This window comes from Pogoniulus pusillus, chromosome 7, assembly GCF_015220805.1.
Source record: "Pogoniulus pusillus isolate bPogPus1 chromosome 7, bPogPus1.pri, whole genome shotgun sequence".
NCBI lineage: Eukaryota > Metazoa > Chordata > Aves > Piciformes > Lybiidae > Pogoniulus > Pogoniulus pusillus.
Genome location: NC_087270.1, coordinates 16,493,836 through 16,521,571, shown reverse-complemented (window position 1 = coordinate 16,521,571; position 27,736 = coordinate 16,493,836). Strand labels below are relative to the sequence as shown.

Here is a 27,736-nt window from a genome sequence, read left to right as displayed (position 1 = left end):
CGTTTGATGATAGAGAAATACTGTAATGTCACCTCTTGAAGGGAAGGCAACAGTTGGAGGAGTGTGACACCTCGAAGTCCATACAAAACAAGTTCCTCCACACAGAAAATACAGAAGCAGTGCCTCACGTTCCATGATCCTACACTTCTCATCCATTCATCCCCAAACAAGATATCATCACAGGTATGCCACTCACACCCCATCCCTAGAACGGTCACAAAATACTTCCCTAAGTGATATGATTGCCAAGTGGCCTGTGCAGAGCCTGTGGTAGGATTCTGTGTCACAACAAATTAACCACCTCTGAAGTTTGCACACTGCACCCAAACAATCTGATGTGTACAGGGCACGCATGCAGGATGGAGACCAGCACTGCCTCACAGTGTCCAGCCCTACTCTGCCCAGCTGCTTTCCTGCAGGACAGCCCCCTTGAAGCTTTGTGGGCCATGTCACACTTTATTAAAAGGGCATTAGTGTCACAGTATCATGAATCAGAAGTAACAAAATGGAAGAACTCTCTCTCTAGAACTTCAAGTTCACCTCTTGTGCCTATGCTTTGTTGATACTCGTAAGCATACAACCACATACTGATTTTAGGACTCCATATTCATCTAGCATACAAAGTAACTGAAGCTCATTTTCATACTACTGTCTGGCCATATTCATAGCTCACTGCACCTTTTTCCACTCCTCCCATCAACAGAATAGAAGTATTCTGTGCCACAATGTTTTTGTTGCATAAAGCACCAAGACATCAACTCAATGTATACTAAAAACACCTCTGAGTATCTGGCTGGTGCCACTTTGTGATCCAGAAACCAATCCTCCTGCTGCCACAGGAGGAGCTGTTACTATTATTACTAGAAGTGGACGCTGCAGCCTTATTTACTGCATGATGCATGCCGCTTCATTTGCTGAACGAATGAGAAAGTTTGAAGGCTGGGGAAACAAAACAAACCCAGAAACAGCACAGGATCATATGACTAACACTGTCATTGTGCATTTTTCACAGGAAGGGTAAATTAAGAATTGCAAGGAGAAGCCTAATTTTACCTGTGTTTCACTTCTCTATGCTTGAATGGCACTCTGTGTCCTTTTAACACATCTTTGGGAAGGTCACCAAGGATGGAGTTTGGTGCTTTGTTTAAATTTAAAAGGGAAAATAAAAGGAAAGAAGTGCAAATGCCAGCAGACATTCTCTCTGTTGCCAGCCCTGATGGTGGGCAGCAATGCTGAGCTCAGCACCAGTCTCAGAGAAAGACATCTGCTGTGGCCTCCATGTTGCTTCTCATCTCTCTTTCCCTGTGCACACCCTTGCCTTGATGGGTTGTGTCAACTCCTGCCCAGTTCCTGTTCCTTGCTCCACAAAAGCCATCCCTGGTAACTAATCCCTAGAAAAATTAGTTTCTCACAAAAAATCATGTCAGCTTCAACATAGGCAGGACAACTTGTTCTCCCTAACCTCACTTCTCAGAAACAGTGAGCTGCTTTAGCTGACTTCTCCCAAAAGTTTTCAGCATGGTAAGAGAGGCAACTTGGGAAATTTTGCTTCAAAACCAGTTATGAGCAACTGAAAACAGAAGCTGCCTGTAATACTAAGTTTTACATGCTTGCAGCCTCTGATAACATGATTGTCCCTGAATGTTTGTGTTACTCTATATTTTTACTAGCAGGTGGAGACAATTTAAAATATGCAAAGCTCTGAGTTCCCTTTTTTGCTCCTGATCCGAAGAGATCTGCCAAAGCTCAAAAGCCTAACAACTCAGGATTTCCAAGCCCACTGTACCATATGATTGTCACCTAATGTTATAGCCTGACCTTCCCCAGTTCGGTATGGCAGAGGTGGCGTAAAAAGGCTCACATTTTGAAAAGAAAATCAGATCTGAAACTGCTGCTCCAGACCAGCACAGCATCATTTTTTATGAGTCGTGGTTGCAGCTGTGCACTGTTTTATTTATATCGCTGCTACGTTACACGGAGGATTTTACATACCTATAGTGTATCAGAAGCCGCCCACATACACCCACACCAGAAAACCAAGCTTCCCCCACCACAGCTATCTTTCATTTCAGCAGCTTGGCAAAGACTGACGTCAATCAATGCAGACAAGTAATCATGAATTGGCACATTTCTAAATGGCATCTGAGACATAGCTGCAAATCTTGTACATCAATTTTATCTCAATTCTCTGGCACCACAAGGGTTCTCACTAACACAATGCACACAGTCCTAGGTCCTAGATGATTCCAGAAGAGACTCTAAAAATACCAAAACGACCTTGAGTTAATATGCAACCTCTTCACACTGCCCACATCAACACATCGACTTTGTAAATGCAGGCCTCTCTTTACTCTCTAGTTTCTGTTACAGTAACAGCCTTAAGTATTTAGCATAGAAATACTTTCACTGCAGAAAAAAACAAAACAAAACAAAACACTAACCACTGCCCAAAAGTTTCCAATTATTAAAAGCTCTTCTGCTGCTCTCCAGGAGAAAAGTCCAGCACACATCAAGGGCTGCAATCCTCACCTGCAGTGACCTACCAAAGCCATAGGGAGTGTGGGAAATAGTGCCAAGGAAGGGCGTTTCACCTACTTCTGCACCCTCCAAGAGCACGATCAAACATTCCCTTGTTACTTAACTATACACTGAAAACAGCACCCAACAGGGATACAAAAGGGGTATGTAACAATGTTTCCCACTGGGATAGATCTCTCTCTCAAGTCATGTGGCAGATCCCTCACAAGACAAAAGCAAGACTCCTTATGGGCGCAAACAGGACTTACAGGGCATCCTTAGATCAGTCTTGGGGCAGCCATCCATCTCATTACTGTTTATTTTAATTGATAGGCACAGCAGGAGCAGCCCTTTCCTTAGAATCATGACTTCAATGCATAAACAAGGGCACCTGTGTGCAAGCCCATGGATTTGACAGACATTTTCTACCCTGGTTGGCTCACACTTCACCCTGGAATCATCTTCTGACTATGTGCATTGATCTGCCATGTGTTAGACATGCTTCTGTCAGTCTCAAGTCACACAAGTGGCCCAGAAGCCTGACAGACTTCACGAACTGGCCTGGCATTGTTTTATCCCAAGCAAAACAGAAAAACAAGAAGGAGGAAACAAACAAGTTGGCACTTACTGTTGTCATAGATGGGGTTGGAAATCAAAGGAGGGAGAGCTAACGTGTAGTTGCCATGTTCATCGGGGAGAAATGCTTGGAAGCAAAGGCGGACAACATTGAGATCATATTCATCGATGTTGTGCAGCTGTTCTTCAGGCACTTGAACAACAGAAGGAGAAGACAAGACTTGAGGTTCAGGCATCAAACCCAGAAGCAATTCTTTAACAGACTGGAGATGAATCTCCACTCATAAAAAGCAACGTGCCCGTAGCTCCTGCTAGCTTTACCAGGGCTGCATAAATAAATTCCTTGTACTCAGTAAATGAAACAGAAGGTTTAATGCTTTGTCTTCATCAAATAAGGACAAACTGTCCATGTTCTCCAGTTGTTTCTTGCATGTGAATTCCTCACTTCATCTGTCAGGCCAGCTGCATATAGATACACTTCACAAGTAGTTCCCTGGACGTGTTTCTCCTGTTTGTACATGATTAATTTTTTTAAATGACTACTTTATTATGAAGGTGTCCTAAGACTTATCTGAAGAGTTTCTGCAACAGTGAGAGACTTCAGCTACATGGTATTATTTTCCTGTAGAAACTGGGGCAATACTGAGAAGGCAGTTCCTGGGGCAAGAATGAAGCTGAAACAACCCAAACCATCTCCCCACTCTCATCAACACCTGCATCACTCCTTTACCTTTGAGAACTGTGATTAGTGGTGTCATTATGGTATGAACTTGTAACACAAGCAGTGAAGCCTTACTAGAAAGAATGTTTCCTTACACTCCTCCCAGTGTAAAACACAGTAATGCATAACCCAAGGTCAGCATTTCAGTTTTGTTCACTCACTTCAATTTCAATAGTACCCAAGATATCGTTACTGAACATTTCATGTACTCCTGGCTTAATGGACAATGCTGGAAAAAAAATCAGCCCTCTCTGAATTCCATACTTTCCTTCAAGCTCCGACATTAAACTATTACATTGACAGTCAATGCTAACAAAATGAGAAACTTATTTGATTTCCTTTAAGAAGTACTTATAATTAAAGTCATTTAGAGTGGCTCTCTTCTCCAGAACAGTTCCAAACAGCATTTCAGTATAGTCAGATACTCCTCACAATTACCTGAAGTGAACATGTGCCAAGTTGACAGATCATAACCTCTCAAGTTCATTCCTTCCCCTGCCCTTTCAAAGGCCTCTTGCAAGAATGAAAGATTAAATATGTCCATGATAAGAAGTCTGAGGATCACACTGTACTGATTAGATTGCAGTGCTCTGACCTGTAACATCTATCACTAAATCGGTCTCCACCCTGCCATGAGTGGGATTCCACAATACCCACGTGAGTGATTTCAGCCTTTCACCTTCTGATAGTGTGAAATAATAAATGCACTGAGTTCAGAATACTTTCCATGGGCAGTTTTAGTCTTTCTTGTGCTATGAATATCTCAAGTTTCTTCTGAGCTCCACTGTGAAAAGAAATCAAATCACCTTTCCCATTCACAAGCCCATGACCTGCAGTATTTCAAGAGAAATACACCAGCAAGTACAAAACTCTAACTTCAGAAATGGTGGGGCCCAGTGGAACTCTGCCAGCATGCATGCTGGTGGTTGACTGTTACCAGCTATGCAAAGTTTTATGATTTAATGCACTTTATCTAGTACCAATATGGGCTGAGGGATGATGGGATGGAGAGCAGCCCTACAGAGAAGGTCCTGAGGACATGAGCCAACAATGTGTACTTGCAGCCCAGGCCAATCACATCTTGGGCTGCATCAAAAGAAGTGTGGCCAGCAGGTTGAGAGAGGTGCTTCTGCCACTTGACCCTTCTCTGGTGACATCTCACCTGGAGTACTATGTCCAGCTCTAGGGCTCTCAGCACAAGAAGGACATTAACCGGTTGGAGTGGGTCTAAAGGAGGTCTCAAAAATTATTAGGGGGCTGGAACACGTCTGCTATGACTACAGGCTGAAAGACAGGGGGTTGTTCAGCCTGGGAAAGAGAAGGCCCTGGCAAGACCTTATTACAGCTTTTCAATACTTAAAAGGGGCCTATAAGAAAGATGGGGACACATGTTTTAGCAAGGCTTTTTGTAACAGGACAAGTGGTGATGTTTTGAAAGTGAAAGAGGAGATTTAGACTAGAGGGAAGACAGAAATTCTTTACACTACAGATGGTGAAACACTGACATTGGTTGTCCCGAGAGGTGGTACAAGTCCCATCCTTTGAAACATCCCAGATCAGGTTGGACAACCTGATGAAGCTGAAGATGTCTCTGCTCACTGAGAGAGGAGGGTTGGATTAGATATCCTTTAAATGTCCCTTCAAACCTAAAGCATTCTGTGTGTCATAAATAACATCTTGGAGAACAGGTTTGGAAGGGAGAATTGTCTGTGCCTAACTCAGCTTTGGCAAATGCCACAGCCCAACTGCCTCTTGATCAAGCCTGATTTAGCAAATAAGTGAAGTGCCTTCACTAGACTGCAACTTGTGAAAGGGAGATTCTGGAGTGTGGTACTTAGCTTCCAGCACTCAGGTGATTTTAATTCCAGCTATGATATCATGGCCAGCCAGAGAGCCCAAGTGGTGGCCAAATTTCAGATCTCTTAAAAATTAAATTGAGCACTTCTGTCTAAGTCAACTCCCAGTAGACAGAAGCCAAGCACAAAATCTGTATCTGGGTTTGGATTCTGAATCAAAAGTAAGGACTTCAGGATTGTGCAATCAAGTCTCTCTCTCATGTGAAAGCAGCACCTGTCCTGTGCCATGTTTTCTACACATGCAGCAGCCTCTTCCTCAGACATAATAGCAGACTTAAGCTTAAGAGAACTCTGTATCTCCAAAAATACATTAGATAAGAAGAAAAAACAGTAATGCTATTGTTCAAATGACATCATTTCCTACACTATGAATGCCCATGAATTCCCAATAAACCAGTTTAGCCACTTGATACAAGAAAGGTGTGGTGTGCTAATAACTGCAAGGAACAGAACTCCTGTATGCAGCATGTTGTACTGCAGAAGAAATGCTGCTCCTAGTTTGCATTTTCTTATAGACGATATAATACAGTTTAAAAAGATTCTGTAGTTTGAAAGAGGAACTGCTCAGTCAAGACTGATTCCTCTTGGGCTATTTTTAACCAGACAAGAAGAACATAACAGGGCCCAAATGGAGAACAAGACAGCTGCAACACTTCATCTTGTGACGAAATGCTTAAAAAGAGAGAGGCTAGATTCCATGTTTGTATAAAGAAGCACACAGCTTCCATCTGTTTCAAAACATATTTCATTCCACCTAAATCATCCCAACAAATTAAAATGTTGTTATTTTTAACAAACATCTAATTCTGCTCCCTCTGAAGTAAATTTTAGGGTAGCCACTAACTCAGACTGAATTGCACCTTGAGAATATTAAACACAAACAGAAACGAGGCAGACAAACACACTGACTAATGCCTGGAGCATGGCCTAACAGAGGATGGTCATGTCAGTCAATGTTATTTCACTGACTGCTGCACAGAAGGACAGCAGACAGGATTAAACCTGACAAACCTGATGTTACTGAAGTCAAGAAATGCTATGGAAGATCTGGGGAACAGAAAGGACTGAAGAAGAAGAGTAGCCACTTCATCAGCTTGTGCAAGCTCCACACAAACAGCTCTACTGAAACCAGTGACATTACACACGTGAAGTAAAACCATCACACAATGTGGTGTGTTAGGAGCAGAAAGGGTAAAAAAGACTCAAACATGACACATGAATAAAAGGAAGAAGTACTCCGGTTTTGGCAAGAGTTCAACTTCCTCCTCTGACTGCTGCTCACTGTGTGGCACCACACCTTGCTGTCTTCATATGAATCCAACTGCAAGACCAAGAATCCATGCAACGATCTAGGTACATTCCTGTGATGGCCAAGTCTAACAAAAAATTAGCCTCAGCCTGGCAGAAAGTAGTTTTCTATAGCTATCTATGCAAACAGGAGTATATGAAGGGATGTTTGTATGTATAGCTCTTTTTCCAGGGGAAGAGAAGCTTTCAAAAATAGCACTTAACAACTCAAACTCAAATTAAAACAACACTTTAAGAAAATAATTAAAATTCTAAGGTAATATAGAGTATGATGAAAAAAAAAAAAAAACAAAAAACACAAACCACCAAATCCAACAACCACCACCCAAAAAAATGCCACCAGCACATCAGCAAAAGAACATTCACTAAGCAAAAGTGCCCACTCACTAAGATTCTGGCACCAGGATTTCAAAATCAGTATCTGGAGTTACAGTCATAGGCAGGCAATATAAACTGTTCAGCCTAAAAAGGCTACAACTAGCAAATAATTTCTTTATAAATCTGTTGACAACTCTTCTGAAAGAAATGCTGATTACTCCACTTAAAAACTGCAGTTACTTTGAAGTAAGCCTCTAATCCATTCTCCACTAAGCCTCTAAACCATTACCCACTAACATGGGAAGAGACGAATACAGTCCTGGTGTAGGCAGAAAAATATCCTACGTAAGCTATACCATGAACTCCTTCCAACCTGAGATGGCTGAACACAGGTACTAGGTTTGGGTAATCCCTGTCTCAGAGCTTTATGTTACTGAAGTGCAGAGATGCCTCACTGGGTTTCTATAGAATATGAAAACTTCCTGGATTTACTTCTGTAACACAAAATTGAACTTTCTGGGTCCAACCCACTAATATGTAATTTCAAGTTCAGACACAAAAAATAAGTTGCTAATAATATCAGGCCTCCTGTTGGTTCCCCTTTATTTATTTCTAGTGGCTTTTACTATTTTAACAGTTTTCAACATTGGGGAGGGCCAATAAAATACCATTCATCTGATTAAATTACTGGGAGATTAAAGGCCTTGATGTTTACTCATAAGGTGATGCTACAGGGAAAGTGAAAGCTTATTCTGAACACTGAAAAGAAATGAAGCAGCGTTTGGGTTTTTGACTGATAATGTGATACCTGATTAAATAGCAGATGCCTCACGTACAGCCCTCCACCCAACTTCTAGACTAATGACATCAGAAACTTCTGGAGTGGGTGGAGTTGGAGGTACTTCAGCATCTAAACTTAACCTGCATGGAAACTTCCAGAACAAATAATGTGGTGTGACACATTCAGACAGGGTTATGGTGAGAATACCAGTTCACCCTACAAAGGAACATGTTGTGACCTTCCCTGCTCCACAAAAGGCTGCAGGGGCATGAGCTACACTAGATTTCTTGGTTAGAGAACGACCTCCAGCCAATAAAACCACTTCACCACAGAGACTGCTCAGGAACACACATCATTAATGATCATGATGAACTCTGTTCTGCCTTCTCGCTTACGCAGATGATGTTTTTTAATTTAGGGATATGCTGGGAGCTCAGTTTCATTTAAATGATGACACAGAGGTGGTTTGCCTCAAGTTTTGCTCCTGGAGCACCTCTGATACTGACTGATCAGTTTAACTCTGTGCAAAGGCAAGCTCTGCCCAACCTTCATTTCCAGTGCCACTCTTACTCTGGGCCTAGTTCTCAGGTGGTGAACCAGATCAAAGAACTGGTCTGGCTCAAAACTACATTACCAGAAAAATAGAGCAAAAGGTTTGTTTTCACCCAGCAGGTTCCCACAGCTGCTAATCCTCACACAAGGGCAATGGTGGAAGCAGAGGGACACTGCTCCAGTGCTAGTGCTGGTTTATGCCAGGCTCAACGAGTCAGAAAAATGGGGTGCAAAGTCATAGCTTTCAATGCCTGGGAGGTACATTTCAGAATTGATTTACTCCCTTCAGCTTGTGGCTGTACAGTTCTATGGCAGCCAGCCTTATCAAGGGCTACAGCAAACATGTATGGCCCAAGTATTTTACTGGTTTCTCTTGTATCCGAGCTCTGCACAGCTAAAATGGACACCGCTAGCTTGTTTAATGCTACGTTTGCTGTTTCTAAGTGAACTACAAAGGAAAGAGTAGATGTCCCGGTGTGCTATTTGTCCCTTGCTGTCAAAAGCAGAATACTGTGCTCTCTTCAGCAACTGGACACACAATACTACATGATGGATCAGGCTGCTCGGCTACATGTCCAGAGGCATTAAATACCATCTGCTAGCACTTGCTGAGAGATGGAAGCTGGGAACAAGGGGATGAAAGGAGCATGGCAGCACTGTGTCTTCTCTTGATACACACATGCCTCATTTATACCTCTGTGATCCACACAGAGGTAAGTTCCAATCAATTCTGCAGAAAAAAGAAGCCTTTGCATATACCTACAAGCAGAACATGCCTCAACAACACTCAATTTTCAAAAAGCAAAAGGAGGGTTGTGCAAATGACTATAAAACTCAGATGCTAACCTACAGTCAAGAAATGCCCAAGCTACTGTGGTTACATTTCCCTGCTTTACAGAAGAAAGGAAGGCAGGGAAGGGGAAAGGTCTGGCCTCATACCAAAGCCAAGGTAAGAACTGGGCATACAAATTAAATCTTTTGGAACTCATTCTTGGTTTTGTCTAGACAACATTTACTCAAGCTGTGTTCCTTCCCTGGTTTAAGCACAAGCTGAAAAAGGTAAAACTGGAACAGATTTAAGCAAATATATCCATCAGCCTCAGTACATTTCTGACATTTTTCAGACATTTCTGTTGATAGTACCCAAAAAAAAAAAAAAAAAGTCAGCATTTTTTGTCTCTCTACTTGGCAATTTTTGTTTCTAAGCAAAACAGGCTGACCTTTAGGTTCACAAACGCATTTCTGTGTAAACAGCAAGAAGCGTTCTCAGGAGGATCCAGAGAACAAAGGGCTTTCCAAGGTAAAAGCTTCAGTCATGTTAGGAACATGACATTTAGCTTTCCTCAGATTGATATCCTCTATGCCTCTTAAAAAGCTGACAGCTCTCACTTACTGAGATTTTCATCCTGAGAATTCAGTCGGGGGCAGGGTTTACACACTTGTTTTAATGTAAGGACAAAAGTTTTAAGTCTCTTCTCACACTTTAGGCATTCATTACAGAGCCTTTCATTTCCAGACCACTCCTGACTTTCTGCTAGCAGGTCTCCTTTGGGTTCTTTTTTGCGTTTGTTTTCTTTCCTCACCTAATCTGTGTCCCAGTAAGCCCCATCTAAAGCTGGAGGGGCTCCGCAGCATCATGTGGGCTGGGACAGGCGAATCCCGGCAAAGGCAGTTGACAGTGTGGAGGGGAGGGGAGGGCGGCCCCATGCGCACAGCCACAGCGGCCAGCGAGGGAAGTGTGGAGATGATGACAGGCTGCGTGGGCAGGAAGTGAGCGCAACTGGCGTGGGGACTAACCCAGGCACAGCGTGGAGGTGTGCTGGGGGTACTGTGGAGACTGTGACGAGCACAAAGCCAATGTGGGGTCAGCTGCTCGTGGGTGGAAAGGGGAAATGGCAAAGGAAAGACCGCGGAGGCAAATGGAGCTGAAGTAGTTGTGGGGTACAGGGGAGAGCCTGAAAATCATTTAAATGCTTTGCAGAGGCAACTATCAAGGCACAGGAACCTTAAGCATACGTCGAACTCCAGGGAAAACCTATTTATAGTCTCTTGATCAATTGCCTGAAATATTTCCAGGTTTAAGACAAGTCCAGGGTTTTCATGCTGTCTCCCATGTGGCTAGAAAAAGGACAGTCCTCTGAAATACTGTGCTAAATAGAGTTTCTCCCTAAATTTAAAGAACACACTTAGGGCTCTTCCTCATCAATAATTAACTTGAGTTGTTATTAACTCAGTTGTTGTCTCTATGTCAAGGCACACCCATCCACAGAAGCTCTGAACTGAAGACTGGTTCTTCTTTTAATTTGAGTTGGCCATACATCAGACAGTACATGGGAAGAGAAGGATATAGCACAACTCAACAACTACTGAAAGAAAACAAACACCCTAGAAAGCAGACGTGGACCAGCTCCACTGGAGAAGTAGCTCTGCTCCTTCAGTGCTGTGCTACTTCTATCATCATCACACCAAGGAGTCCTAGTTACACATGGGGCTCCACTGAACACCATTTCCCAGACACAAACCAGATTTCTAGAACTGTTAAAGGACAAAGTACATGAGATGTACCTTGTGACAACAATGGTGCATGAACACATCCAGTGATGGTGTGGGAACTGCAATTCTCTCTCAAACAAAGCTAATGCAAGAGGAGCGACCCAAGTGCAGGTCATACAGCTTGAACGTCAGTGAACAATTCATACAGACTCCACTGAACTTAGCAAGGGACAAATGCTGCCAGCTAAGAGAGGGGAATTCATAGTGAAACAGCCTCACAGGTACGCTTGCAGAATGATTCGAAGTGCAGACAGCTCCAGCAAAGCACATGGCATGATTTGCAAACACTGACTTCTAATCATCCGGGAATTCAGAGCCAGACAGCAGTTGCTTCAACAGTGTAGTCAAGAGTGCTGGAGAAAGTGATCTTAGAAGTCCCATAAGTCTTGGAAAAGCAACTTTCTGCTGTTGCTGATTGTAACCCTTAACCCTTACTCATTATGCATCCTCACTGTATGCTCTGGGGTGTCACCCCTCTTCCATGCCTTGGAAAAAAACACCACTGGAGGAGAGGTGACACCACCAGTTAACAGGTAATAGGGTATACTCCCACTTTGTCCTCCCCATTTTCTGTGACACCTTTGCTTCCCTGGAATACAATGGCCCCTTTACACAAGGAAATTCAGAAGCAACTTTGTGGACCTATATCTTGCTATTCATCCCTTTACTGACAAGAGAAGTAATACATATCTATGCTGGCAGGTTGGAGGCATTTTGCATCTATTAATAGGGTCATTATTGAACCTCTGCCCTGAAAGGAGACTCAAGACAAAGGCTGTTTGACTTACAGAAGAAGATGGAGGAAAAAAACCAACCAACACAAACATCCTGAAGGCTAGTTTTCAGCTCTATGATATTTCTTAGCTGATGTTCATTTATCCAAGAAATGAGTAATACTAACTTCTGACCTGCCTAGAGGATGCACCTAACTCTGAAATGCCTCTAAACACAAAAGTCAGATATGTTTCTGAAGACATACAAATAAAGCACAATGCAGGATGGGCATAACACTGCCTGTGCAGTCCTGGAGAATGTAGAGATACTTCTTTGACCTTGAAAAACAAACTAAATCTATACATAAAACTTTCAGTCTTAGCAAGCAGCAAACATGGTGACTGCTATTAATGAAACTCTGTTTTGATCAACTGAGTACACACATAAAAATATTTCTGTCACTAGTCCTGTTTTATTAGACCTTGGTCTTTCTGGGCTCTACTTAGTGTGGGACTGCCCTGGAGCATCTGGGGGCCATTCTCAAACAGCTCTGCTTTGTGCTGACACGTTAACAAGTGCCAAAAGGCAATTACGCAGGCTGGGGATTGCCAGCGGCCCCTTCTCAGCACAAACCCTGCCCAGAGCAGGCTGCTGTGCTGTGTGTCGCCCAAGAGAGGCTCTCCCTTACTGCCAGGGCAGGGCTGTGGTCTTTGCTGCTGGAATGGTGGAAAGCAGTCCAGGATCTGCCCTGTTGGTACCAAGTGCAACCTGTTGCAATCACTGTCATGGAAGGTAGCAGAACACTTAGCAGGCTTCATTTCTGCTCAGAGTCGTGGCTCACGTGAAGCCAGCAATCGCAAAACCCAAACAATATTCCCATGCCCCTGAGAAGATCATTTAATCTTTTACAAATCAGCCTCGCATGTTTTTCCCCATAAATTCCCCTAAACTGCATTCTGCAACAATCACCCAAAAATATTAGAGAATTGGAGGTTATGTACCAACCACTGTAAAAAAATCTACTTTCAAATGATCCGAGTTAAATGCATCTTCACTGCTACACTTGGCAGCACTAGGAACAGAGCTAATTACTTGGCTGCTCAAGTTTCTTTGGTGAAACACACACACACAGAAAGGGATTTTACCATGTCCTTTTACTGCATGACATAAAGAGAAAATGCCAAGTCTTGTTTATGGAGTAAAACAAAGCCAAGAAAGCTGAACAGAAGAGTTCCCCTTTCTTTGTGTGGAATCACAGTAGAGCTGGTTGAGCCAAGGTAACATAAGTAAAACACTGGAACTGTTTAAATTGTGCTGATGGACTAAACACATGTAAAAATTGATTCTATTGTGTGCATATATTATCAAAATGAAGACAATTGGTTAGATAGACCATTAGGACCATTACCCTTATTTTAAACAGCTATTCTAATCTTAAAAGAAGACACCTAAACCATTTCTTATTCTGTAGTAAGTTCAACATGCTTCTTTTTGTCCCAATTTTGAAGCCAGCTCTCATCTTTCTATAAACAATCTTAACTGAATTTAGGAAGACCAGTATAGGTATTAACAAAAACCCCAAAGTATTTGGAAAATCTCCAAACTCTTGCCACACTTAAGCAAATACATGCCTGCATTCATAACATTTAACTAACAGTTTGGGAGTATCAATCCTTTTCATTTAATCTCCCCCAATTATGTCTGCAAGAGTCAGTCCCATTCTAGTTAGCCCTACAGTTTGCTGTGTGCACTCCATCCTCTCTGTGCATTGAAGTTCCCAGCTATGTAACTGTGACATGAATTAGTCCAGCAAGCTGATTTGAGGGGACACTATTCTTTGGATTTGGGGTGGGTTTTTTTTCAAGGTGGCTTTCTACTGGAGCACCTTGCTGAGTCCATTCCTCATGTAGCTATGCAGCTTCTGTATCTGGTGTGAGGAAAGTAGCAGGAACATGTGACCATGGATGAAAGGAAGAGCAGGATTACTCCTTCAGAGAGCAGCCCACAGATGAGCTGTTATATAAAACTACAGTTCTTGACTAGGCCCTTAGAGGTGTGACTCTGTAGCAGCACAACTTGGCTCAGACTTGATCAAGACCAACACTACTGAGGACTTTGAGTGCCTGTATGAGCTTGCATGATGTAAAAATCAAGTGAAGGACAGCTTCAAGTTGTTCATCAGCTCCCTGAACTGTCTGGCTGAGAGGTCACAAACACCAGATGATGGCAAACTAGATTTATATTGGTTTATGTTGTTGCAGAGTTACATTAATTCAGTCTTTCCTAACTGCCAAAACCGAAAATCTGATTCCTTAGATAATTGTAGAAGTTTCCAGGCAAGCTTTCTACTGTTATCCTATTGCTTCTGTCCAGGCAGCAACTCATATTGCTGCTGGGGATTAAACAAAAAAGAAAAGGGGCAACTACCCAAACAGATCCATCGTGCGATGACAGTGAGCAAACACTAGGAGGGACGCAGAAGGGAAAGAATATCTCTCAAAAAAGCCCCATCACAAAAGCCAGTAGAGTGGATCAGCCAAGGTATACTCACCATTGAAAGGGTTAATCTTCTTCGAGATTCGTAAAGAAATCGATTCCTTCAGATCTTTTTTCTTCACACACTGAATACCCAAATTCTGAAAACTAAAGCACATGTGGCAGGATTTCAGCAACTAATAAAATCTTCAGTGTATAATGTCAAATAAATTATTTGCTGTTGACTAGTGTGATAAGATAGAAAAAAAGCTTATTTTGAGAAGGGTGTAAAAGATCTGAAAAGCAGGGATGCTGCCTTTCAAAAACATGTGCAGAAATAGATAAAAATACTAAAATAAAATTCTAAAGGATTTCTACTTTTAGGAACATATTTACATATTACAAATTACTCTGCAGTAAACCCTAGAGTGATTCAAAGTTAAATACTCAATTTAAATTAAAGTAACATTTTTCTTTTGTTATCAATAAGCTTGATGATTTGCATTAGTTTAGGATTTGCTGTCCTGCTTTTATCAGAGAAATTAAATTTCAAATACTATTTTAAAGGGGTTTTGAAGCGAGTCAAAACAGGTTTTTAAATCTCACATAGTTATGGAAAAGTTCTGAAGAGCTGCTACTCTTCCTTATTTGCATAATAGTGTAGGTCACCCTGATGGAGGAGGTGGGGGGAGTCCCAGGCGAGCTGACTCTTTCCCACATGGAAAAACCATGACATCAAAGATGAGTGGATGTAAAGCAGGAAGTTAGAAAAAAATAAAAATATCTGTTTCATGATGTTACAATAAGCTCAGTAGATGCCTGCTGGCACAACCTTTCTCCAGAAGCACAGGCAATTTCCCTTCTTTTGAAGTGCCACAAGATTCTTTACTTTGGCTATGCCTAAAACCCCTTAATGCACTTAAAGATACTCTCTGCCCTGCCAACACTCTCAAGAACAGTTCTACATTTCCCTGCTCTGAACAAGACTACCCCAGCATGATGTTACATTTAATTTCCCTAAACTCCTTTGCCTGTGCCAAATACACTCCATGCAGAGGTTCCCAGCTCTTCTGCAACCAGGCTCTACTTCTTTATTCACTAGAGGAAAGCATAAGCTTCTTTTTGAACCTGAACTTGATAGGGTGACGTGGAGGAAAATAAAACACAACAGAATCTCATCATTCACTGAAGTACTTTGGCTCTGTATTGTGGCTGACATTATGTGTTTGTACTGTACCTTGATAAGCAGTCCTCTTTCTCTCCTGGGGGTAGCACATATTACTGCTGTTTCCCCCCCTAGAATATCCCCTGTATTACAGAGATTTAGATTGAATACCCATCAAGTCCACGAACAGGCAGCTCCATATTATATCCCCAAACTGCCATCTAGCAGTTCCAGGCTCTCAAGCCATCCACCACAAGTTATCAAGCAAGTACATATGTGGAACCAGCCTTGAATAAATTTCCACCCAGATATGCAAAGACTGACAGCTATTACTTTCAACCATTGTGAACAAAGCCTCTCATGTAGAGAAATCAGGCCGTAATTATCAGAGTATAAACACTTTCTTAAACACGCACCGGCACGGTGAAAGTGTCTATTTAACTATCACTGAACAGAGGGACAAAACTTTAGAGAACCTCAGCAAAGCCGTGGGGTTTCACATTGCTCACTTCCTGTCAGCTAGTGTCAAAGTAATGAGAAGAGAGAGGGAGAGTAGGAAGAGAAGAAAAAAAACCCAAACAATAAATGTTTTCAAAACTATGATATCATCCATATAGAGAGACTTCAAACCAGGAACTAAAAATCTAAGTACATAGGTAGTCACACAAGCTCCAACATTCATACTTTCACCTCGATGTTTTGGCCAGGGAAGGCACTGATCAAGTTTAAGCAGCAGTCCAAAGATCAAGCAGAAAAAAACCCACTTTGTTCAGATGGAGCTATGTGGAACTTTAAACAAACAGAAAGCTGAGTGATTACTCAGACAAGCCCCAAATCTGGAATTAATAATTCCACTTCTAGAGAACAAAAGCCCTACTTCATAAATGGGACTTTCACTCCACTTGGGATGCTCAGCAAGAGTAAAGAGCCAGAAAGACAACCAAGAGAGGCCATCTCCTGGCTCACTCGTATTATATAAAGCTTTTCTCCAACATGGCCTCAAAGAAAAGAATGTGAAGACTGAGTCACCAGCCACAAAAAGGAAAAATTACTTTAAACATCCTGATCCAATTATGGATCATACTGTTCTTTCATCTTAGAGCAACCCATTATTTGTTAAAAAAAAAAAAAAAAAAAAAAAAAAAAAAAAGGGTGTACCTATGCTGGAAACATTTCAAAGAGAATGTTTTTAGGCTCCTCCCATCAGGATCTCCAATGTCAAGCTCAACTGAAGCTTACAGTTTCTTATTATCACTAAAGTGAAAAGTTGCCCACTTACTATTTTGCAAGAAACCAAGAGGCTTATGGCCTAACAAGACAGAAGAACTGATGGATACAGCAAACAATCACAAGTAAGTGCCTTAAGTGAAATGGAGACATAACATTATGTCAAAGAACAGGACTTGAAGCACACATATAATGAAGATGAAATAAAAAACTATAAATAAGTATTTGCAGAGTGTTCTGGCACTGCATCCTGTAATGGCCTCACTACAGGCCTGCCTTGTGCTTACACACTTACTCTTGTGCAATAAAACACCAAGAGGAAAAAACAATCACCAGTGTTTTCCTGCACCCAGTGAACAAAATATAACTAGAAATGGTGTTAAGCAATCAGACATTTTTGCTTCCAATCCAAAGGCACAGAGCTGAGTGTAGGAAGTGGGATGGGCTCACGCAGCAGACATCTTTTGACCTTGGTTGAGGAAGCCGAGGGAGAAGCTGGTGAATGAGTGGTCAGAGAAAGGCACAAAGCTCCTTAACAACTGAAGGCATTTGCAGCTGCCTTTCAGATGAGGTGAAGGTGAATTTTATTTGCATGAGGTCACGAGAAACAAGATGGAAAGGTAGTGCTGGAAGAGACAGCCCTCCCTTTCAGCAGCAGCATGACAGTGGGGGGGAAAATTACAGGAATTACATTTGCTAATTCTTTTCTACCACTTGCCAATTAGGACACCTTTGTGAGCAGAGATTAAAAACAATACACTAATAAAATAGCATTGCAGCAGCAAAAGAGAGTACAATGTGCTATGTGCCACCTGAATCCACTGCAGTACACTGATAACCCCTAGAGCTAGGACTGTATGTTGTATATCTCCACTATTAAAAACTGCTTATTTCACCATCAGGCAATCATCATCTTCAAACAGACTGTGTCTTCCCTTCTTTCCTTTCATACCATTCTCCACATAAACATGGAGTAATTTCACTAACATGAACAGAATCACACCACCCTGGGAGCAGTGTGTAACAGCTACTTGTACACTGAAATATTTACCTTATTTTCTTCCCAGCTCAGCTATGTTTACTCCAAAGCAACAATCTACTTTCAAATTTATTACATCACAAACTCTGACCCACACACGAATAGTTTGTTGATTCTAAACTCCTCTCTCTGGCAATAACCAGTTGATTACTTGTTTCAGATGATTGATTCTACTTTATCATGTAAGACTTAGTAAACCTACAGGAAATGACATCAAATACAGTTGTATTTTAGATACTGTTAATATCCCTCTGAATAGCACTGAGGAACATACCTCATACTCCTCAGTGCACCCAAATAGATCCTTTCTTGGCATGTTTCCTCTACAGAGCTGCACCTAAGCAGAATCTGTATTTTTGTCTTAAAAATCCCTAAATCCAAATAAACAGCAACAGAAGTGACAAGTGACAGCTACTAACAGATCTCTACATTTGTCACAACCATTATCTTCTAAGTGATGTGATATTCAGCCACCACAAATTCTCTCCACTAGTCTCCAGAAAGCGCATGTATAATTCCCACAGAAAAGGTGAATTTCCTTAATCACCATGAAATACTAATTCTAATGACGTTGTTACCTATTTTATTCCTCAGTGTTTTCATACGTAGGAAAGAGATAAACTCAAGAATAGAAGTGTTTCTGAAGGCAACTGAAAAAAGCAAAGTGGGAGAAAGGAAAAGGAAACAAACATTGGGAGAATGAACAAATGAAAAAGGGTAAAAGGAAAAGAATAGGACCAAACATGAGCTGAAACAGAAACAAATACTTTGAGGAGAAGTTGCCCTCTCTATGAGATGATTTAGTAAATTTCAGCAAAGGTAGCCTATTACTTGTTCTTTTAATCACTTGTTAGAGCGCTAAAACATAAGATCAACAAATCAAACTCCCAAGCAACAACATTACTCACGACAGGACTCGCCGTTCCGGCCCAAACTCTGCTTCGTAGTAGCCATCTCTGCAGTCTTTTCCAACCAAATCATGAGGGTGAGGCTTGTAGGGTTCATTCTTTGTTACCAATGTAGTTCTTATTTTGATTTTTCCAAAATAGTTCAGAATCTACAAAAAATGTGAGACATTTTTCTGTATTTTATATATCAGGGCTAGTACAGTCCCCACTCATAATAGAAAACATATTTTATCCTATAATACTCTATTGAGCAGCTACAAAAATTGCTCCATTGAGACCAAGATTATTCAGCAGTTGTGTTCATTCCATTTAAGTTCATTTTACACTAAAACCCCCAAATTCTTTAGCATAATATTTGAAAAACAGTAATTGTTTTCAAAACCATTACCTTTCAGAAAGTAACCCAACATATTTCAGCTGCTACTTTTGCCAAAGAAGCTGGTTCTTTGGAACAACAAAATTTTGCTAGTGCCAGTATTCAGCATTCAATCCATTCCAGTCTCTTTAATTGCTCCCTACCAAAGATCTGGGGGAAAAAAATATCCTAAAGCCTCTCGGACAAGAATACCACCGCAAGACTAAGTGGTGAAAGAGGATCTTAACAGATACAGGATGGCATAATCGACTGTGAAGTATCTTTTTCTCTTTAATTATCAGATGAAAAGCCAATCATACTTCTAAAGGAGGATACTGAACTCTCAAGCTCCTACTGGAGCCTTCACAGCAGTCAGCAGTCTAACTCAGCACGCATTTCTCAGGTGGATAAAAGTCTTCCCTCATGCTCATAGCTACCAGTGAAGTCACCAGGGATTGTGTGGGTGAATGTAAAAAAGTTTGGCCTAAATTGTTTGAAGCATAAAAACTTGAAAGCAAAGAGAAGACTTGCTCGGGCACACATTGGTGCAGTGGCAAGCTCTCTGCCTCCACGTACCCTGCCCTATAACTAACTGTTCCTCTCTTCTTCCAGCCCTTTTTTCCCCACTTCCTGAGTCTCCAAGGATCCATGATATGTCCTTTTCAGTTGACACTGCAAACTTGGCCTGTGCTCTTCTACTTTCCATCATTTGTTAACTTATTCAGCCTCCAATATAGCTTTTTCCTTGGCCTTCACACAAGTCACTGTTACTTTTCACCCTTATAATAAAACTTCCACCACTCCAACTTCTTCAACTATTACATCACTCCTCTCTCTTTTCACACCCCATCGCTTGAAGCTGAAGCCTGACCTAGCCACTTCTGATTCTCTGGTTCCTCCTTGATGTTCTGCACCACAAAATTTAATCTCTTTCTGGCCTCTGTTCTCATTCTCATTGATGTTTCCATCTTTAGAGGGGACTCCCCCAGCAACTCATCAGAAATAAAGCCTCCTACAGACTCTAGGGAGGCCAGAATTCACCTAGAAATCACCTGCCATGGGTAACAATCAGCTGTCATCAACAGTCACCTTTAAAGAAGTACAAACTTTGCCAGGATTCCATGGTCAGCTACCATGTCCCATCTTCCCAGTGAGAAATCCAGAGCTTATACTGCCGTTCAACCTGTGCCTTGACAAATCCTTTGGCTGAGAGTCTGTGAAAATATTTACTCTTGCCAGAAGTCTGCATAGCTCCTTGCTCAATTGGTAGAGTACTGAAAAAAAGGTCTGGCAAGATTTCTATTTCCTGCATTCCTTAAATCAAATCTGTTACTGTGATACTCAAGGGGAGGACCTTCTTGTTTGATTCTTCCCTTAGTAATTTTGGCTTCAGGGCTACATCAGCCTCCACAGCTGCTTTATGTAGTGGAGACTTGCTCTGCCGCTCAAAACATGAATGACAACACTAACTATCTCAAACTCTGCATCTTCAAGAACTTTTATGCCTCAGCCTAAAAGATTTCATAATATTCAGATTTCATGTCCTCTGTATCTGTTCTTTTTCTGCTGTGATTCCAATTACTCTGTTTTCAGGGTTTTTTTCCCCCCACACTTACATACATTGCAAACACATATATGCAGCTTGTGTTCCTGGGGACTGTAATGTACTTGCCGATGGTCAGCACTCAATTTCTCATTTATACTTGAGCTTTCTCTTCTAATCTCATCCATGACCGATCTTCTTTGAGCCATAAGAGATCAGAGAAACACTAGCAATTTAAACTTCAAGCATGAGACCAGAAAGTCTTCTCTCTTACCCTACCCATCTAAGGTCTCTGACACATTCCTTTGTCTCACCTATGAAGGCTACTGCCAAAGTGCTTCTCTTTCCACCTCTGTATCTTTGTCCCTTCTTGGATCACAGCTGCTAGGGCTACTCTGAATACCTCTATTCTGGATTTCCCAAGCTATCCATAATGCAACTACTCAGCTCATATTCATTGCAGGTGCTCTAACCGTATCATTCCCCTTTCTCAGCTCATTTTAAATTCTGTATCCCCTTCTGATTTCACATACTTCATGGTAGTTTCTTTTGTAGAGCTTAATCACCAAATCACTGGCTGCAAGACGCTCACTTGTACTAAGTACTTTCCTTCGTGTTGCACCCAGCAGCTTTTCAAAGCTTTTTCAAATTTCATACACAAGCTCTCCCAAAATTCATACTGCAGTCCAAACACTGAATACAAATCCAAGACACATAAGAAACCAGAACAATATGCATAGAGAAAAAGCTAATAATGAATGGTTCCCAGACAATTAATAACTTCATTGAACTCCCACTCTAACAGCACTTTGTTAACTACCTCTATACCTTCCATTGCAAATTTGAAATAAAATCTTTAATGAGTAGGAGCAAAGAACTCTTATTTTTCCACACTGTTGCAATGACATTAGCATGTCAAGGAAAGAATAACAGAACACAAAATTAAAAGTATTTTATTCACTGCACCAAATCCAACACATAGCTACAGCACAATGCTAATGGTAATACAAGGATAAAAGCAGTATTTACCTGTATGGAAGGGAATGTCTTATTGTTTTCAGTACTGTGTTCTCCTGGAATGCTGCCTGCTGACCTTCCCTCACATTTGTATCTGAAACGCATGCCCCTTTGTCTGGGTTGCTCAAAAATTTCAATGTAGGGCTCAGGGCCACCTTTGAAACAAAACATTTTCAAAGTTAGAACACAGCAGAGCAGAAAAAGCAGCAGATGATGCAAGAACTGTACATCTAGACTCTTTTACTGACATTACCATCTTTCCACCTGGTCTGCCTCCTCAAACAATGTCATCTTTACGTACACACAAATATTGAAGGTGGGGTGTAACAAGACAGAACAGACCTAAATGAAGCCTCAGGTATTGGTGTCATCTAAGCAAACAGCAAAGAACACTCCTCTCCATCTCACCTAGAACAGCTTCTTTTAGCTATCAGAAAACAGGTCTGCTGAAAGGATTTGTTTTCCGGTGTGTAAAATCTTATTTTACAAGAATATTTTATTGTTTTTACCATAATATACTTTTAGGAATGGTTGTCCTCTCAAAAGTACACGTAGTGTGAAGTACTATATTCTCTTAGACATCCTCTGAAAGTGAAGATGCTTCCTCAGAATTGACTGATTCAGAGACTATTATAGCAAAGCAGAAACTATGCAAATTATATGAAAAACACTCCTACTGGGTTGAATATCATCACTGTAGGCTCCAAAAATACCTGATTCCTGGTATTGAAGTCTACATCTTGAGCTGCCCATCTCCCACAAAGGGCAACTAAAAGCTGGCCATCTCCTCAGCCAATGAAACCTCAGTAAAAGCTATCAGGCACTCGTCAAAACCAGGTTTTAAGGAAACACTAATGACAGACAAGCATAAGAAACAGCTGAACTCCTACATAGAGGGATTAGAAAGACATTAACTTAGCAACAGTGTCAGTACTTTCCAAGTGATGTTTTATTGCCAAGTAGTAACAAATCATTGAATATATCTCACCAAGGACTTCAAACAAGATAGTCAATCAAACAATGACAATAGTGTGATGGCATGCGAAAAACAAACAAGAAGCTAGGTAAATATTGCAGAAGTTGAATCATCATGGTGCTGCATGATCAGAACATAGCTATGGAAATGCCTACTGAGCTCTCTGTCATCTTCATATAATAGCAGCCTACTCGAGGTTGAGCATCACAAACAAGCATGACAGCCAGTGTCTTGTGGCAGAGCACAAAAAAAAAAAGTACTTGGACTTTAACATAATAAGCAAAATAGTGACTAAATATACTGGACGTACTAAAAGGGTAAAAGATTCCCTACTTCCTTTTGCCCAAGGTCCATGCAGCCTCAGCCCACTACGTATGAGCTTTGGGAAAATACTGGATTAAAATCTTAGTTTTGTAATAAAAGCTTCTCTTTTGTTGCATCTACAAGAATTTATGTGTACCTGCCAGTACACAGCTTGAACTTTACACCTGAGATCTGCTGACCACAGGACAGTTCTAGTGCTGCAGCAGTTCATACTCAAAGCTAATGTAGTTAAGAGAAGTATAGAAAGGGCGGAAAGAACTACATCTCTGAGATACCACCTTAGTCTGACCTGAACGCAGGTTTCACCTGTAACACACCTACAGACAGCTGTGGAACAGCAGTGTGCAAAAGCAGCTCTTTTACTGAAATTGTCTTTAACCTGTGCCTTCTTAAAACCTGAATGCCTTCTCAAATAGCACAACACATTTCAACTTCAGGCTGTGTCTGGTGCCAAACCTTTTAGAAGTATGGTTTAGGAGTCTCTATATTCCCTTCATAATCTAACCCAAACACCACCCATAAAGCAGACTTGAAACGATTTTTTGAAATTAAATTATGAGCTGTCACATTAAATACGTATCAGCTACTACTCTAGCTTTGATTGCTTATAAGAACAATTCTTCTCAGACTTTGCCCTCTTTTAGATAGGCTTTGCATATTTTTTCCTTTTTGAAAAGTAAGTTCAGCAAAGGGGAAAAAGGGGACACACATCGATAACAAAAAGACTAAAAATGATGTAAAGCTGGTTTCAGAGAGAGCATAAGTCTTCTTATAAAACCAAGCTCACACACCAGCATATAGCTATTTAATTTTAATGCTTAAGTTTACTCACACTACTGTACTTATCAGCACAGCTCAGCAGGCCAGACTGAGGACTCCTGCCAGCGGTGAGGAGTGGCTGCTGTGTTTCAGGCAGCCTCCCATTTCCGCCACACAGTTGAAGAGAGAAAAGGATCTCACCTTTCTATTCCTATGTAACACAGTGTGACAGAAATAGAGACATGTATCCATAGACTAAATTTAAAAAATCTATTTTAGAAGTTACAATGAAAAAAGAAATCAGCAAAGTGCCTAGTAATGGTCTTTCCTTGGACATGGCACCTGCTAACCAGTGGTGCGGTTCACCCACAAACACAACTTATTTGTCAAAACTACCTAGAGCCTTGCTGCTCAGAACTACTACAAGAACCCAGTATTTGCTTTAACTACAACTTCCCCTCATGCTCTACTAATGCCTGCTGAAGAGGGCTTTTTTCTCACCCATTAGAGCAGTTCATTTTAAAACTCTAGGCTCAGTGATCTTTACAGGACTGTGGTTGAAACAAATGTCATTGAAGGCAAACCCACTGTTTAACAGCAGGTGTGTTTGTGGGTAAGTAAAGCTCAATGAGATAAAACATTAAACCTAATTTTCTCTTGGTTCTCTCACTCTATTTAAGAATCATGTTATTATCTCTACCATGATTATCAGTATCATCATGTTTTGTGTGGAGAGGAAACACAGAAGTGTTTGTGGGAACTACAGGTATTGCTCTGCAGCGAAGTGGAGGTCTGCTCATCCGTATTCCCTGTTTGTGTAAATCATCAATAGCGCTTGTGAAGTAGGAAGGCTTCACTGTTTCACAATCTACTCTCATAGAGAGAGGTCTGTTAGTTCCCACAGACTTGCTAAAGACCGATCCTCTTCAGGTTTTGTTGTGTTTGTCAAACGAGTACCAGCTATGTCAAAAAACAACCCCTTGCTCACCAGTTCTGGAAGGGAAATACACAGCTACTCACATCTATCCCAGCCTCAACAATTCTGTGATTACCCACCTGCCCACAACTGCCTGGAAAAGCATTTGACATGGAAGAAAAACAAGAATCTAGCTAATTCTTCATCTAAATATATATAGTGTTTAATTTGCATTTGTAATTAATTATAATTGCCTATATGCATGCTAGCAATAGAAGCATAATGCTGCATAATAAAATTTGCCTCTTGTTCATTTTGTTATAAAATTGTTCATTCTCTCTGCATCCTGAATACTACAGTAAATAACTTAAAAGATAACACAGGAAATCAAATGTCCCAGTCACACAGGCAAGGGAAACGGGTAAAAACTGTAACACTTCCAGGAGATCTGCCAGCTTGTACTCTTTCAAGAACTGACAGCTGCTTTATCCTCCTCTGTTTTGAGCGGTACAAAAAAGAACAACGGGACAACTTCAAAAACTCCACGCTTTCACTGGACCTCTCTACGATGAGAAATCTGGGTCGGGTTAAAGTTTTACACAGCTTGTGCCATTAAGGAGGAAGTGTAATATGCTGTCATCAAGCAAAGTGACAAGAGGACCAAGGGTTAGTAGATTTTGGCTCGTTCCTTCGCTCGAAGGAAGCAGGCTCGGGAAGGACTACACAATTTGTTATTTTCTAGCACAAGCAGTGAACGCTCTCCAGCAACATCTGCATGTGAAAGCAAAATAGCTGTGGGTCTTTGTGGAAGATGTGAAAGCACCGATGAGAAATCCTGTGAACCGAGGTGACTGCAGTGAGACACAGATTGGGGAAGTGTTGCCTTTCAACTTAGATGTCACTGCTCTCCACACATCATTGACGACCCTAGCTCCTTCACAGAAACAGCCCGTTCTGAGAAGCAAGAGCACATAACCTATACACTTAAAATGGTCTGCGACACCTCAGGCAAAAAGAGACAATGGAGAAAGATTTGTTATAGCGCATTCTTGCTCCACCTAAAACAACAGAACTGTAAAACCGTTCTTATTTTGGAAAGCAGTAATCTACCTCGGACTCCATAAACCATACGGATTCTAGCAGAAAGACAAAACTGCTCGCGAACTTCCTCCATGCTATCAAGTTATGAACAGCAACCAAAAGAGAAAAATAAATACAAAAGCTAGCTGGTACCAGGAAGTTATGAACTTCCCCTACTGAAAAAAAATCCTCATCTAGTTCCTAACTACAGTGAAAAAATACTAACACACAAAGAAGAAGAAAAAAAAAAAGGAAAAAGTAAATCCAAACCACAAACACCAAAAAGTGCTACCTCCTGCTTCAGTTTTGCCACTCTAAAATACCACTTAACTTTTAAAAGATACCTCGACACAAATCCAATGGTATTTTCTCGGTTGATAACTGGCATACCTATATCATTAGATGGAATGAAAATCATACCTCGTTAATCAGTCAAAACACTCCCTGCACCCCCAAAATTCTTAAGGCTGAAAAGTATCTTTCCTTAGAAATGCTACTGTGATTAACACTGCCAAGTCTTCAGTTTCGGGGGAGTTTTAAGCCCTAAGAAAGGTCCCAGAGAGACATCTTCTGAAAGGGTGACAAAATCAGTTTAATTTAGCCTGAAGAAACTTAATTGTGCTTTTTGTTGTAATGACTCAATGCATGATCCCTTATCTACACTACTTCGCATTTAGGCTGTCTCTATTTGTTATTCATTAGCATTCTTGAAGGCAAGTTCTTATGTGAACAGGATCCTACTGAGCATCACAGCTTCTTTGGCCTATCGCTGCCCAGACCCATGTGCTTCTATTTAATGCCTAAACATTTTAATAACACAATTTTAAGATTTAAAATATCCACTCCAAAACGCAACAGCGTTACAAGGTCTCCTTGCAACTAATCTTCCTTGTAGCGAGGAGCCCAAACCGAACACGGCATTCTGAACGACATTAGAAACTTTCTCCGTAAGTCTGCTTTAACGAGCTACAGGAATTCGGATTTAATAGCAAAAGCAGATGCTAGGGTGACGGGTAACAGCGCTGTTACTCATCTCTGCTTACGAGCTGAAAGCAATGGAGAGACGGTGGAAAAGGAGAAGCAAACCAACCCTCGCAGCCTAAAGCCTAACGCCATCCGACACTTCTCAATTCCCCTAAACCAGCAACACCCTCCTTTAGCAACGCAGTGCGAACTCACGAAACGGCCCGAAGCAGCGAGGAAGGGCGGAGGGGGAGCTTAGCTCTCTGCCGCTCGTACTGCAGCAACACTGGCAGCCGGCACTGGAGAGACCGTGACCGCTCCCCCGTACCTCACCTAAACCCCACCACCACCAGGCCCGCCCCATCACTCACCCGCCATGCTGACAGCTCCACGGCCCCCCTGCCGCCGCGCTCAGGCCCCGCACACCTCCGAAGGGACGATCGGTCGGACGGACAGACAAACGAATGCCTGCTCGGAAAGACAGTCGGGCCCGACTCCCCTCCTTCCCTCCGCCCTTTTCACAGGGGGAATTTCCCAGCAGGCGGGCGACCGACGAGAACGTAACCGTTGCCGCCGCCCCCTGCCCCAGCTCCACTTCCCGCCTCCGCCGCGCCCCGCCCGGGCTCGACTGTTTCACTCCTCCTTCCCGGAGCGGGTCGCGGGAGGTCCGGGGGCTGCTCTCCAAGTAAGATATAGCCGACTATTAGCGTGCCTTGGAAAAGTCATCGCTGGAAGTGACGGGAGATTTGCGAAAGCTCCGAGGAAAAGGCGACAAAGGCAAAAGGTGGCGGTTACCGAGAGGGTGCTTCCGCGTTGCTACGGGGAGCAGCACACGATTTCGGTTCTGACACTCACGAATTCCATTTATTGTTCCCAGTTTTAAAACGCTATCCCAGGTAGTCAGGTCCATGAAAATACCAGGTATGCCAGAACTAAGGGCCCGGCAAGCCAAGGAATATTATCTGCATTAAGGCAACTTACAGCAAGATGAAATCCTGCAAACAAAACGGTGGCCTGAAAACACCCAGGCAGTTTATCCTTGTCCTGAGAGGAAGGTTGGTCCTTTCAGCGATCAGTCTTTCACCTTCCTTCT

At 41.8% G+C, this 27,736-nt stretch overlaps 1 protein-coding gene across 2 annotated transcripts in view; it reads right to left on the bottom strand.

Annotated features, from left to right (window-relative positions):
* Nucleotides 1–27,203, bottom strand: part of REL (REL proto-oncogene, NF-kB subunit) — a 31,627-nt gene extending 4,424 nt beyond the window's left edge. The window contains exons 1-5 of one of the 2 annotated variants that reach the window (XM_064146072.1): nucleotides 27,015–27,203; nucleotides 21,638–21,780; nucleotides 18,711–18,859; nucleotides 14,448–14,539; nucleotides 3,146–3,286 (exon numbers count right to left, since the gene is read on the bottom strand). In XM_064146072.1, the coding sequence (XP_064002142.1) occupies nucleotides 3,146–3,286; nucleotides 14,448–14,539; nucleotides 18,711–18,859; nucleotides 21,638–21,780; nucleotides 27,015–27,021 (532 nt within the window). In that variant the 5' untranslated portion in view covers nucleotides 27,022–27,203. Of the gene's footprint in view, nucleotides 1–3,145; nucleotides 3,287–14,447; nucleotides 14,540–18,710; nucleotides 18,860–21,637; nucleotides 21,781–26,859; nucleotides 26,911–27,014 lie in introns of those variants that run through there. The other variant, XM_064146073.1, reaches the window with a different exon arrangement.
* Between the last annotated feature and the right edge of the window lie 533 nt (nucleotides 27,204–27,736).